Here is a 13972-nt window from a genome sequence, read left to right as displayed (position 1 = left end):
ACATGAAAATTACAGTGCATACGTGAACCATATTAGCGTATGAACTTAATATTATAAAATATGTTTTATTGATGACACACGGTGAAAATATAACATGCGAGGGTATATTTATCTACTATATAAGAATTTAAACATGTGTTTCATGCAAGGAAGAGTAACACACAAATTGTTATAGTTATATGTCTAATTAGTTACTACTTACTAGTAGCACCTTAGTAATTTCATGAACTTTAACCATGAATAGTAAAAACTAAGTGACAACAAAAGTACAAAGTGTTAAAATCCAAAAGTTCCAGTGTCCTGATCACAATATTCAAACAAAAGGCAACCCTTACATAATTACATAACAGAACATCCGTACGGATTTTCATCACTCAACATCTCAAACGTATCCGACGGACGAGATGACATTACAATTTCATAATCATCCTCCAGGTAATCATATGTGTACGGTGTAGGAGGAATATAGTACGCGGGACCACTGTATCCAGTGGGGTGCGCTTCATTGTAACACACAGCATAAGCTGGACCAGCAGGCATCGGATACGGGTAGCCCTGTTGAGGGCTACGATGCACTTGTTCAACGACTTGTGTAGTCCCCACATCTGGAGCTACCATTCCGGTGTCCGCTGGTCCACCAGAAGGCGGTGCACCCGCATTACTCTTTTTCTTCTTTTTCTTTTTCTTCTTTTTTGCACCACCTCCTCCGCCACCACCCGTTTGATCACTCGCTGGAGCCGGATTATTCTCCGGTACACCAGCGAACTTCACTGATGGACCACCGGGTTTACTTGGGGTGTTCCCATTTTCAGGTGGAGGATTATTATTATTATTATTGTTATTATTATTGTTATCTTCTTCATCACTGCCACTGCTTTCGGAGCTTTTGTCTTTGTCTTTATTCTCGTCAACGTTGGCCGGCTTCTCCTTTTTGGTGGGGTTTTCCGGCCACTTCTCGGCGTGCTTTCCGTTCTTGATCAGTTTCTTTATAAGTATGTCGACTTCAACGTTGCCTACAACCGTGACTTTGTGTTGCTTCGAATCAATATCAATGGTATACACACCTGCAAAAATAATAGCTTCTTGCTCACACAAACTATGTTTCTTCGATAAGCAACAATCGTAAACATATTATTAATTTTTTTAGCTATTTAAAATTTTTACGAATCTAAGCGATGCAGAGCTGAATCTCATTGGATCATGGCAGCAAGGCCACTCTGCCACTTACAATACCTCGTCCTGTTAGTCAGGTCAGAGGGTACTTAAGAATAACAACCTTCGATGCTTTGGAGGAGTCTCTTGACTTTTCGTTTGCAGCCAACACAGTGAATGGAGACTTTGAGAACCCATGTCTGCAAGAACATGATACATATAGATCAAACGATAACGAAGAGATTAATTAGCAGAAAGATGGAGAATTAGTTTAAGCAAAAGAGTTGATGAATACAAGTAATTAGTACCTTATATTTTAGGGTTGGTGTGTTAGGAGGTTCTTCTGCTGCAGCAGGGGGGGGAGCATCCATATTGGAATAAAGATGAATGAAGGTTGTAATGTAATGGACAGTGTTTATTATTTATTTCCACTAAAGAGTAGTAGTAGTAGTTGATATATTTATTATATGCGATATTGAAATTGACATTAGATTCTTATGTTGAAAATGACACTAGATGCTCATGTTTAGCCTTAGTATTATATTCTCAGCCTTTTAGGTTTTAACTTTTAAGACTAGAGGGAGATATGCTAATTTGCCCTTACCCGGCCGGGTCATCACACTCCATTGGATCTAACCCACGGGCTAGAAAGCTTACGACGTCGTAAGTTTTCAAGACAGAGAATACAAGTTGATGTTGGTTTTAGAGTTCGAATATGCGTGGATATATCTCTGAATCGCGTGGAGAATGATTTCGGATTTAAGAATACCGATAGTAATTATTGAAAGTTCAATCGGACAATTCATAGAGACCTTATTTATGTAGGGAACAAACCATCACAACGTCTCAGTTGACGTTTGAGGGTGCGATAGATGGAAAATTATATCAGTGGGAAAACTTGTAGAATTCTATCAATAGTAATTTAGTTACTATCGATGGCAAAGTCTAATGGACACTAGTTATCGCCCATGGCCAATAACTACTGATAACCATTTGTCACCAACGGACTTGCCATCGATCAAAAGTAACTTACTATACTACTGAAGTACTGAAGCATACCATTGATAATCAATTACAAATTAAGATTAGGTGTCTTGCAATTTTCCATCAATCATGCAAATTCAAAACAACTTTCAGTAGTATTTTTATAAGGTAATAAAAAGTTGCCACATGGGTAGCGTTGCCCCCGAATAGCCCATCGAGGGGGCGTTGTCCCTTTGAACCCCTGGGTTCGTTGGTCCATGAAACAAGAATACTCATGGACGAGCATCCATTGCACACTTTCTAACTTGTATTAATGTTGAAATTTTTACTTTCCTTTGGTCTTAAGGTAAAAGGTAAATCCAGTTATAGTTATACTGAAATGATCATGATAACACTAAAATTACTGATAGTTATTATATGGGTAAGTTGAATATAAGTAAAAAAAAAATCGGTTTTTGGTATTTCTCCCTAGTTTTTGATGATATAGTTAAATCACTGTTCGAACGCAACCCACCTCGGGTTCCGTTATGTGATGGAAAACACACTAAGGCCGGAGGGTGTGGAGGGCGCCACCCCTGCCACCTCACCAACGATAGCGCCTGGAGGCGCCACCACCCACACCTGCGAGATTAAGGAGGGGCGCCATTGATGGGGCTTCACCATGGTAACTAGGAAGAAGGTGAGTTGCAGTGGGGCCCACATGTGCCGCAAAACTGCAAGAGGTGCTCTCTGAAGGGGTTTAAAGTTGTAACAATAACTATTTTGCCTATACATCCAACAAATTATGCATTATTGGTACCACACAAAATTTATGGCTACTTGAGAGTCTTCAAAACTTTGTAACAATGTTGATAATGTAGTAATGTAGTATACCTATTGTTTTGGTCTGTCTATAATATGGAAAACAATTCATCACAAAGCTAGAGAGGGATGGAACTAGGTCGTTGTTGGGATAACCTTTGGTATTTCTCAGTCTGATACCTAGTTGTATAACCGTTTCATAGGAACCCTGATGACTCTCGTCGGGTTCACGAGTTTACCGTGAGTTATTTTTGTAATTCAGTTTTATTCAAGAGTTTTAATAAAACAGAGAAGTGTCGAGAAGGTTTCACGATACGGTGCTCAGGGAGTGGAAGTTAGAGCACGGTAAATTGTACCCTACCGCTGAGGAGGAGATTCGAAACCTTTCAACAACATCTCCGTGAAATAGAGGCTCAAAATTCGCATAATTCGGGTCCAGACGAAGCATATTATAGGAAGGGTTTGAACCCATTTTCGGACATGACTTTTGAGCAGTTCAAGACAGGATTCCTCAAACACAATAGCGTAGATGACAGCTTGTATGACCCTGAAACTGACGAGGTGCCTGTCAAAGCCATTAGTCAAACCCGGATTAGAGATGCGACACAATTGGATCTAAAACCTCTCCTCTCCTGTAGAAGCCCACGCGGTTTCCATATGTTTTGGGCATTTATGGTGTTAGTTTTAAGTTATTGAATATATATTATGTTTCGGTTTTTTAGACTAGCTTAATTGTTCGACCATTAAACCGATATTTGATCCTGAGTCTGAGTCTGGATTTCTAAACACTGCTTCATAATAAGAATTCATTTGAGTTCACTAGAAATCAATCAGGTTAAAATTTTCATTTCTACCAAACAAAAGATTTTACTGCGAATATCGCTGGGGCCCAAACAAATGGGACTCTCGGCGAAAGAATAGTTCGCTACCCAACCAATGTGGGAAGAAAAAAACATGTTCCAGTTGTGTTTTGTATAATCAAGCTGATGTAACTATTTAATTACTTAGTATATAAAAATATTTAATCAACCCATATAATACACGGGGTTCTAACCTAGTTATATAATATATTAAAATATTTCATTCTAACTAATGCATGCAAACAGATATGATACTTGATTCAGGTAACTAGAAGACTAAAACAAGGCTATCTACCACTTGCGCACCCCTACTATTTGTTATTGTTCAGAACCGCGGACAAAACAAAATGTTTATACGGATTACAGACGGATAATTCAAACAGTTCCTATACAAAGGGAAAACTTTACCCTACTTTTACCCTAAAAATACATGTAATTATCCCCCAAACAGGTACCAACACAAACCACCAACTCTTAACTCACTATATTCGTGTATAAGAAACCATAAGTCAAGTAGTGTTACCACCACCGCCAGTCCGCAGCGATTGAAGAGAATTGTGTAGCGTTCTTTGCACATTATCCGCCACCATTCTCAATCTTCCTTGATTCACATCTCCACCACTAGACGCATTCATATCCACAGTCCGAATCACTCTCTGTTTACACAATTCCCAGTCTTCAACCCGAAGCCAGCATGACCGCCCACCATGGCTACCTTCCATTCCAAGAAAGCCCACATTGGGGTTTTCACCAAACGAGTATTTCAACCTCACGGAAACACAGTACGGCAACCATGCAGCACCACCCGCAGCATTAATGTGAGGTATGTGTGCAGGATCAAGAACAACGGTCAACCCAAAGTCAACAGCGTTGTGAGGGCGGTCATAGTGAATATTACTTTTGGAAGCTGAAGAGTTCTCTGAATTTCCATCTGTATATAACCCCGAGTGATTTTCAAGACATAACTCGATTCGTGATCGTTGGGCTGGTGGAATATCACTGCCTTGCGCCTGAGCTAAACTTTTTTTCCATGCTATTAGTTTTAAGAACTCTCTTAACACGGAAATCGGTAATGTGAGAAGAGTGATGAATGATGCAACACGAGATGCATCGTATGGTTCAGATGCAACACGACGACTAAAGTAGTCGCATATTTCGCTTATTTCAGATTGAGTTAATTCATCTTGACCAATTACCGAATTGTTCTGCTGTTGTTGCTGTGAAGGATTAAACCGTTTCACACTAAGAACTTGGAGAAGAAGTTGAACTCTGTGAACGCTAACAGCAAATACATACCCCCTGCAAGAAAATAGTTCATTAATACAAGATCCATTATCCTTTTAAATTAAGCAGGGAAATGGGCAGGTTGGGAAACGGGTCAAAACGGATACGGGTCAATTCAAAGGCTTACCCCACAAAGAAGCGCAAGGCGGGCTGCTCTTGATCCAAATTCAAAAGTGCACCTTCGTTATCTTTTAGAATTGATCCAAGGATTTCCTTCAAGAGGTCCGGTAACTGTGCAAATAGCCATAATACACCGAGATATTTCAGAATGCCTCTAAGAACCTTTTTAAGAGCGACAAGAGGAACCCAACCACCACCGTAACCACCATCGTCCCCAAGCCCAATAATGGCGGTATTCAGCTCTCCTCTAACATGAGCAGGAACTGTGCCAGTAGCTCTGCGCACTAAGAGTGAATTTGGTGATGCTGACATGGCATTTGTAGAACGGTTAAATCCCACGGGTTGGTTTCCTGGGCGAGACATTACTGTAGGGCCCGCTCGGGTACCATTTGTGGCTGAGAGTTGCGGACCAGGAGACGCAGCCGAATTGTTGGAATTAGTTGGTCCGGCTGATGGTTGACCACCAGCGAAATTCGGGTCTAAACCGTTCAACTCCTGAGCAACATGTTCCATGATGAAGGGCCGAAACTGTGGACAGGGTAACGAACCTCCAACTGTAGGACCGCCTTTCGGTGGCGTTGCGGGTTGCAACCAAACTTGATCACCCGCAAAGCACCTCATGTCAACCGCAAAATATTTCCGGTATATTATCCGAATCCAATACGGGCCACGAAGAACAAACGACACATCAATCGGTAACAGAGAACTAGGAACGATTCCCGGGCCACCTCGGCTAGCCACAGTAGCAGCAGTTAACATGGCAGATGCACCAGGGTTTCCACCAGGACCCGTACCGGGACCAGAGCCATGACCAACGTTTGGGTTTGTACCATTTGGCATCTGCCCATTAACATTTGCTCTTGATAGTGTCGGGACAGCTGAAGCCGCACCAGAAACTGGAGCGGCCCGTGCAGGACGTGTTGCAGCAGCAAGAGCATGCAAAGGTCCTGCTGTCAGACGAATGCAGTCCAAAAGAGATGAAACTTCCGTCCCGTTGATAAAATCCTCGAGAAACTGAAAAAAAAAACAGAACTTTAATCAATCAATAAATCACAGTTTAATACATGATAAAAAGCTAAAACCATCTGAGTTTTTGCAGATTAGTACCGAAACATTCTTTTGCGTGATTAGAGGCTTACACTTATTAAAATTTACCAAAAAGTAGCCTTTTAAAATTTTTTTAACCAAAAAGTCAACAGAGGTGGATCTTTATTTCTTAGCGTTTTTTAGTTTAATAAAAAAAAACAGTAATATCCCCGACTTAACGGAGAAAAAATGGACGGAGTTAACAAGTGGGATGAAAATGGCAAGATTTCAAACCTTTTGGATCCATATGCGAAAAAAAAATCTTCAGACGAAAGTCGCAAAACTGGCCAAACCTTAGGGACGAAAATGGCATTTTACTCAAAAAAAATCCTTGTAATTGGTCAAAAACAGGTAAATGAATGAGGTGAGCAAATGTCAAAAAAAACGCCACATGTACTTTCTCATTCTTTTTTCAACCTCGATGTTCTTATATTTACAAAAATGTTTGCAGATTTAGTCAACTTGAAAACAACATGCAACCCATGTCTAAAAGTTACATCCATGTCAATATGTCAACGTCTGCATAAAGTAGCCTAAAAGTACTAGATTAAAACATACCTTGGTATGAGGCCAAAGTTGGTCAGGTGACACATGCATTGTACAACCATTTTTACCAGATTCCCACTCAACAACAAAACGAGCAAGAACCCCCGATACTCCCGAGCCAAAACTAAACCACAGGCTCATTAATCCAACAGCCTCAATTTTAAACGCCTTCCTCATCTGTTCAATGTATTTATCACCCACTTCTAAACTACCTTTGGACCGACTTTCTTCTGTTTTCTCATCGGATTTAACAACCAGTAGTTTCCTCATTCCTAAAGCAAATGTCCGAGCATTAGATAACCGTTGAATATCCGCCACCAGTTTCTTAATACTATCAGCTTCAACAGAATTATAAGTCAAGACAACACCATCAGCATCATAACGAATGTGAGAATCTATATCAGATGCATTAGCAATCCTGACGTTAGATCCCCATGCAGTATCACTGCTTCCCTTTTGAAGCTCAAATAAGTCGATGAAATGTTGATCGCTAATTTTGACATCCCAATACATGCTTCCGAGCTTTTTACCTAGTCTTAAACATATGTGTTCCCATGTATCGTTTCTTGCAAATGGGAGTTTAAACCATATGTTTGATGAAGCTGTTCTTAGACCAATTTCTTCAGCATACGGAATGTCGAGTGCGTCCATTTGACTAGTCAACCGAGCATGTTTGATGCAGAGTGAACAGTGTCTGACTACAAGTAGAAGAGCCGACACGTATATACTTGACGGTGCATCGCCTTTATTTGCTTCTGCTATAAGATTCACATATCTGTATTTTTCAATGTTACTGACATTGCTTAACTGATTTTGAGTAGCAGTTGTGTTTGAGAAATTTCTTCTTTTGGAAGATTGAGCAACGATATCCGAAGATTTGAGTGATGGAAGGAAGTCCAACATGTCCAATAACGTGCGTTTTCTTGATCCATTTTCTCTGGAGACTTGAGTCATGGGAGAATCTGGCATTGAAGCTGAAGCAAGTAAAATATCATAGGCGCACATAACTACGCTTTCGGTTGTAACTAAAGGAAACATTTTACTTTTATATAAAAACTATTGTTTTTCGACAGCCGGCTTTTAACATACAAAATGGCCCAAACGGGACACCAAATTCGTCTTTTACCGACTCACGTGCACCCATAAAAAAGTGCTAAGATTATAACAGGACAAATGAAAAGGAACATTGGTATTGTATGCAGAAATAATAATACGCAAATAGTAATCTATATATTTAGATAAAATGGTTTAGAAGGTTTTATGCATTAAAAATACACTTTGGCCAACTTGTGATATGTTTGCTATTAAGCTAATCTTCTTAGTTTCACCCATCCGACCAACATAAAATAAAGAGTAAAGTACACGAACGGTCCCTGTGGTTTACCAAAATTTTGGATTTGGTCCCTAGCTTTCCAAAAGTACACAGATGGTCAATGTGGTTTGCACTTTGTAACGCATTTAGTCCCTAGCCAACAAATTTAAAGGTTTTAGCATGTCCAAGCTAGGGACTAAATGAATTACAAAGTGCAAACCACAGGGACCATCCATATAGTTTTGGAAAAAGCTGGAGCCTGAATGCACTACAAAGTGCAAACCACAGGGACCATCTGTGTAATTTTGAAAAGCTAGGGACCAAATCCAAAATTTTGATAAACTACAGGGACCATCCGTGTACTTTACTCTAAACAAAATATAACCCAAATCGACCCATTCAAAAGTAATTTGGTTGATATTTCCTTCTCTATTGTAAAGTAAAAAAAGTACATCCAGAAAGTTAAATTGACGCACCTGGAGTCGAAACCGAATTTCTGAAAGTATTTCCTCTTGCACTTGATGCAGAAACTCGAGCACCACCAGTGATATAAGAACCTACTTCAGCAGAATGTTGAGATCTAGAAGCCAAATCCTGATCAGATTTTGAAGCTGACATTTTCTTCATGGTTGTGCTTCTAGAAGTAATTGAACTGGTGGACGCAGATGGTACCCTACCCCTGTAACTGTTATTCGCAGGATACAATGAACCATTCCAATTTGAACCTGCACCTGCAGATGCAGAGGATCGCCTTTCTTGCTCAAAGATTTCATCTACTAGTGAAGAAAAACCAGATAGACCGGAGCCTTGGACGGTCAAATCAGAAAGAAGACCATGGTCAGAAGCCTGACTAGGGACTGAATCATTTTCAGACGATGTAACTGTAAGGGTGTTATAGTCAAGAAGGCTCGAATTGAGTTCGCCCTCAAGCAGATGCATTTGATTTATGTCAACAATTTTAATGCGGGTAACAGATGATTCGGCTTTTCCTGATGGATCTGGCTGAGTTTCCAGCAACTTAAAAATCGGTCTAAAATCGTCTTCAAGTTGCATCAGCAGAAAATAAGAGCTCCCGCAATCGGGAAATCCCATGAGAAGCATATTGGAACCGTTCAAGACATGTTTTGGCACCTTCACTGGAGAAAAACTGTGTTCGTACACCTGCAAGAATATGTAATATACGATGGAACGTTTTAGATAATACATTCAATCTTCATATATTTCACGATTTCGAATAGAACAAATGTTCTTACCTGAAGGCCTAAAAACCTCCCAACACATGCAAATAAATGCAATAAACTCTTGCTTCGCAAGCTTATAAATGCTTCAGCTGCAGTCATACTCCCTTGGTTTAGTGCTTCCTCGCATTCTCTTAATGCTGACGATGCAATTGTACTTTTTGATGAATGAAGAAGAAACCGCCCCGTCCTTCAATTTAAAAATAACGAAAGTTAGAAAATTTAACACAAGTTTGCTCCTTTCTATATATCATATAAATTAATACCTTTTTAAATAGCTATATCAACTCACAGAGATGCTATAATGAGTTATGACATTGTGAAGTATCATTTTTTAATTGTAAAGAACTGCCAAAACAACCAGTACTTAAGCCGAGCGGCACGGTTTATAAAATTTCAGGCAAGTGAACTTAGTCAACTTATTAAACTGGACAATGCCATCAGCAACCATGCTTCTAAATATCAGTCACAACACTCACATTTATAAATCAAATCATCAATGAGCATTTACATATCTGTGAGTTGGAGTAAGACCTTATATTTATTCCAAGTGTAAAAAATGATGAGCCATAGGCACGCATACGTAATACTTCCTGCCCTTCAGAATCCAAGATGTCATCCTGTATACAACATGAAAAGTCAAATCATGATATACGCATAGGGGTGCAAACGAGCCGAGTAGCTCGCGAGCTACTCAAGATCGGCTCGAGAAAAAGCTCGAAACGATCCAAGCCTTCTCGAGCCCAAGCCGAGCTTGAGCCTAAAATAAAGCTCGTTAATTTATCGAGCCCAAGCTCGAGCCTGGCATATGAAGTTCGGCAAGCTGGTCGAGCCTTATCAAGCCTTGGTGGAATATTAGTTTTTATTAATATTTAATAACATTTACCCCTTATTAAAAGTTGTCTAGTAAACAAGTTGAGCCGGGCTTCACTTGTCGAGCTCGCGAGCCTAAACAAGTCTATTATCTATATTATTATAATTTAATATATTAATTAATAAATAAGAAACGAGCCGAGCTGGGTCGAGCTCGGGCTCGGCTCGTGTGTACCCCTACGCTATACAGATCAAAGTTCTTACAACGAAACCGCAACACTTACCTTATTGTAATCAGCACCAGTTTGATCAACTGGGGAGTGAAGAATAACATCACCCCCGGCTCTACAGCTATGACTATTCTGCCCCAACTCTTTATAAATTTCAAGCAGGCGTGTATATTTATTACAACAAATGGCTCTTAGTAGCAATTTCTCAACATCGATACAGCTTTGGTCAATGGAAAACTCTGCCTCCCTGTTAGTTACAGGATCGATGACAAATGAACTGTGGATACACTTAATTTGCAGATCGGGCCCTGGTTCTATCTTGATAAAAGGACATGATACTGAGTCTGACGTTCCAGTGCTTTTATCAAAATCCAACCAATAAATAATCTTTAGTCCAGGTGTCCGTAAACCACCAGAATCAGTTTCTACATCTTGACCCATTTGCATAGAACCAATAGCATTACTTTGACTTTGACCTGAGTTTCCATCAGATATAAGCTCAAACCGAATTGCATCTTTCCATCTACCAACCCTAAGTTCTCTAACTTGTCTGATGACAGTGTCCATAACAAGGGCTACACAAAATTCATGTAAAATCGAATATAATATTGCAAAAGGATTTTCAGAAGCAGCCATTCTGCGCTCTAAATCATCTCCGAGAACAAACCGTCTCGTTTCTTCAAGCTTCACTGGACCGCTTTTTTCACCAACTAGTACCTCCAAATGCAATATTCTCCACATTGACAAGTGTCCACGGTATCCGAGTGTTAATAATACCTTGAACTCTCCTGGAACACAAAGTGTTACCGTACCGTCAAAGATTTTGACCTCAGAGAACTCTTTGGGAAGTGTGGTTTCGAGTAATTTTGACCTCACAATAGTGTCGAGTTTCTTAAGCACGGGTTTTTGCTGTTTTTCAGTTAATGTGCTTTGGATACCGACATCCTCTGTGCACTTTGGCAAGCGTTCATAAGTGCCAGTAAGAAGAATTTCAATGGCAGATGGAACATCATAAATCGGAGCACGAGCCTGTTGTAGTCCCTCATGCATGAAAAACATCGAATCTGCAGCTTGAGTGAAACATGTTTCGTGACTTGATAAGGTTGATGCAAGTTGCTGGCAATATTGTATTAGCGGTACCTGCATATCAAAAGGCAGTATTATTTAAAGAATATGTTTGTGGTTATCGTAACAAAAATGAAAATTCATAAAAGTAACAACCCCCCCCCCCTTCCACAGTTCCATCCAATACTTATACAAATTAGACTTTTGAGTTTTGAAGTTTGAACCTTGTACTTTCCGGATTAAAAGCAGTTTTCCAACTACATATGTTCATTGAGTAGTTAGAATTAATTAATATTTTGATCAGAAGGTGAACATAATTTTATCTTAGATTTAAACAGTACGTTTCTTGACACTTTATGTTAAAACAGGACAATACATGCAGGAAAAGCTATGTTAGTATAACTATGCACATACATGCATGCAGAATATAAGTTCCAGTGATACAAATTATGAAAGTCTTACATGATAGAGACTTATTATACTCTTTAAACTCAGCCACTTAGAAAACCATATAAGATAAATGTTTTAAACGCCCAATCGCCCATATATATGTAATATAATTAGTGAACCAAATCTAAGAAACAAATTTGAGGTTTTTGGTTGGTAACCAGGAATGGTGAATTGAGCATTCAAAGTAACAATTCAACTAGTAACAGTTTTCATCTAGCTGGCCAGTTTCCAATATTCAAACTTTGTAGATAAGCCCCTATCGAAGCTTTGAAAGAGACAACAGCTGAAAGGTAGATATGACATAGGCCCACCCAAAAAGAAAAGCTGATACTCACTAAATGTTCAAACATACTAAACCGTCGCTATTCACTCTATACCATAGCAAGTTTACCAAATCAATATTACTTAACACTTAAATCTCGTCATTAATCTCGGCCACTATTCAAAACTCATCTCTATTTCAGAAAGCATAAATTTAGGGATGTAAACGAACTGAACGTTCAGCAAACCGTTCGTGAACCGTTTGGCAGGAAGTTCATTTATGTTCGTTCGCTTAATAAATGAACCGAAACGAATAAGAAATTTTGTTCGTTAAGTTAAACGAACGAACATGAACAAAGGTTGCGTTCATTCGTCTATGTCCGTGAACGTTCTGTAATGTGTTCATTTTTGTTCACTCATTTTAAAAATTTTAAACCTTAGTTTTACTTTATGCTAAAATGAATATATGTCTGTGTGTATTCATTTGTGTTCATAAATGCTGTTTGTGTTCGTTTATGTTCATGAACATTCGTTCGAGTTCATTTGCATTTGATAAGTGTTCGTGACACGTTCATTTCCTTAATGAACGAACACGAACAAGAAATCTCGTTCGGGTAGGCGTTCGTGAATAGTTCATGAACAGGCTCATTCCTTAACGAATGAACACGAACAAGCCCTCGTCCGTGTTCGTTTACAGCCCTAAGCATAATCAGGAATGTGGGTAACTTGCAAATATGTTATGTCATATGTGGCACAATCAAAACTGACTTCTGCCATCCTTATAGTAAAACAAACAGTCTATCATCTCATCCAGACGAATCGGTACCACATAATTATTAAAATCTCGCAAACAAAAAAACAAAATGCTAACCTGCTGGCACCACTGCGCCAGAACATTGAGCCGAAGCATACGCTGCTGAGTTTTAACAAGATATTTAAGTATGCTAATCTTCTTCTCCGAATCCGACATTTCAGAACTTCTCGATTTCTCCACCAATTCCTTCAACGAAAGATAAGATTCCTCTGCAGCTCGGTTCACTAGAGTCGAAAACTCCACCGATTCTTGCCCTAATTCCGCCATTCTACACCTCTACTGTTATCAACTATGTCCTTAGACCAATTACTGATAGCCTATCAATAGCCTTTTAACAGTTTATTAAACACATATTGATTTGAATACAATTAGGGCTCGAAATTAGCGAAGCGAATTCTCCGTATTCGTTTTCATTGCGCTAGCGTTCCATGGCGCCACCGATCGGAGATAGCCACGACTGTCATCACTAGCGGCGGCGCGTTCAGGTGGTCTGGCGTCGCCGTACGTCTGCTTCCGCCGTGAGTATTGTGTGTTTCGGGTTCTCGAACCCGCTAGTATTTGTAACTGGTAATCGTTTTACAAGAATGTGTAAGGGCATGTTTGGCTAACTCTTTGAAACAACTTAGACTATGGGTATGGGGTTTGGGTTGGGGCGTGGATTGGGAGAAAATGCCAAGCCACCACCTCGGGTGGGCTTGGGTTGGGGCGTGGTTCTTGAGGCTTGGGTTTGAAGTCAGGCGTGAAGTGGGTCTAGCAAGCTGACATGGCGGGCTCTCAATGGTCAAACCAAACTAACCGTTGGGCTAGCCATTGGCCAACGGTTATGTTAGAAAAAAAAAAAAAAAAAAAAAAAAAAAAACTTTTTTCACTATAAAACTCACATTTTTCTTCCATTTTTTACCACATTCAACCACAATACACTCCACATCTTCTATAATCATCTTCAATTCTCCTTC

At 39.6% G+C, this 13972-nt stretch overlaps 2 protein-coding genes across 3 annotated transcripts; both read right to left on the bottom strand.

The window, feature by feature from the left end:
* Nucleotides 1-255: 255 nt before the first annotated feature.
* On the bottom strand, nt 256-1580 carry LOC110930014 (heavy metal-associated isoprenylated plant protein 36). Its single transcript, XM_022173221.2, has 3 exons — nt 1461-1580; nt 1277-1352; nt 256-1064 (listed from the first exon to the last, which is right to left on the bottom strand). The coding sequence occupies exons 1-3, from the start codon at nt 1521-1523 to the stop codon at nt 340-342; spliced, it is 864 nt and encodes a 287-aa protein (XP_022028913.1). The 5' UTR covers nt 1524-1580; the 3' UTR covers nt 256-339.
* Nucleotides 1581-4066: 2486 nt separating this feature from the next.
* On the bottom strand, nt 4067-13618 carry LOC110930015 (mediator of RNA polymerase II transcription subunit 14). Of its 2 annotated transcripts, none has more exons than XM_022173223.2 (8): nt 13074-13618; nt 10481-11566; nt 9918-10003; nt 9399-9573; nt 8622-9306; nt 6846-7807; nt 5209-6215; nt 4067-5096 (listed from the first exon to the last, which is right to left on the bottom strand). In XM_022173223.2, the coding sequence occupies exons 1-8, from the start codon at nt 13281-13283 to the stop codon at nt 4307-4309; spliced, it is 5001 nt and encodes a 1666-aa protein (XP_022028915.1). In that variant the 5' UTR covers nt 13284-13618; the 3' UTR covers nt 4067-4306. The 2 variants fall into 2 exon arrangements, with proteins under 2 accessions (XP_022028915.1, XP_022028916.1); XM_022173224.2 differs by having other exon boundaries at nt 6846-7795; nt 13074-13566.
* Between the last annotated feature and the right edge of the window lie 354 nt (nt 13619-13972).

The sequence above is a fragment of the Helianthus annuus genome, chromosome 3 (genome assembly GCF_002127325.2).
Source record: "Helianthus annuus cultivar XRQ/B chromosome 3, HanXRQr2.0-SUNRISE, whole genome shotgun sequence".
Lineage (NCBI taxonomy): Eukaryota > Viridiplantae > Streptophyta > Magnoliopsida > Asterales > Asteraceae > Helianthus > Helianthus annuus.
Note: the sequence above shows the minus strand (reverse complement) of the source record. Positions and strands in the feature narration are given on the sequence as shown.

Bases quoted from the DNA above. Each gene is read 5' to 3' on its own strand.
- LOC110930014 (XM_022173221.2), bottom strand. From the start codon at position 1,523: ATGGATGCTCCCCCCCCTGCTGCAGCAGAAGAACCTCCTAACACACCA. The intron at 1,353-1,460 runs GTACTAATTACT...ATGTTCTTGCAG, and splicing joins CACCAACCCTAAAATATAAG to ACATGGGTTCTCAAAGTCTC. The intron at 1,065-1,276 runs GTTGTTATTCTT...TTATTTTTGCAG, and splicing joins ACTCCTCCAAAGCATCGAAG to GTGTGTATACCATTGATATT.
- LOC110930015 (XM_022173223.2), bottom strand. From the start codon at position 13,283: ATGGCGGAATTAGGGCAAGAATCGGTGGAGTTTTCGACTCTAGTGAAC. The intron at 10,004-10,480 runs GTAAGTGTTGCG...TGTTGTATACAG, and splicing joins CTGGTGCTGATTACAATAAG to GATGACATCTTGGATTCTGA. The intron at 9,307-9,398 runs GTAAGAACATTT...ATATTCTTGCAG, and splicing joins GGAGGTTTTTAGGCCTTCAG to GTGTACGAACACAGTTTTTC.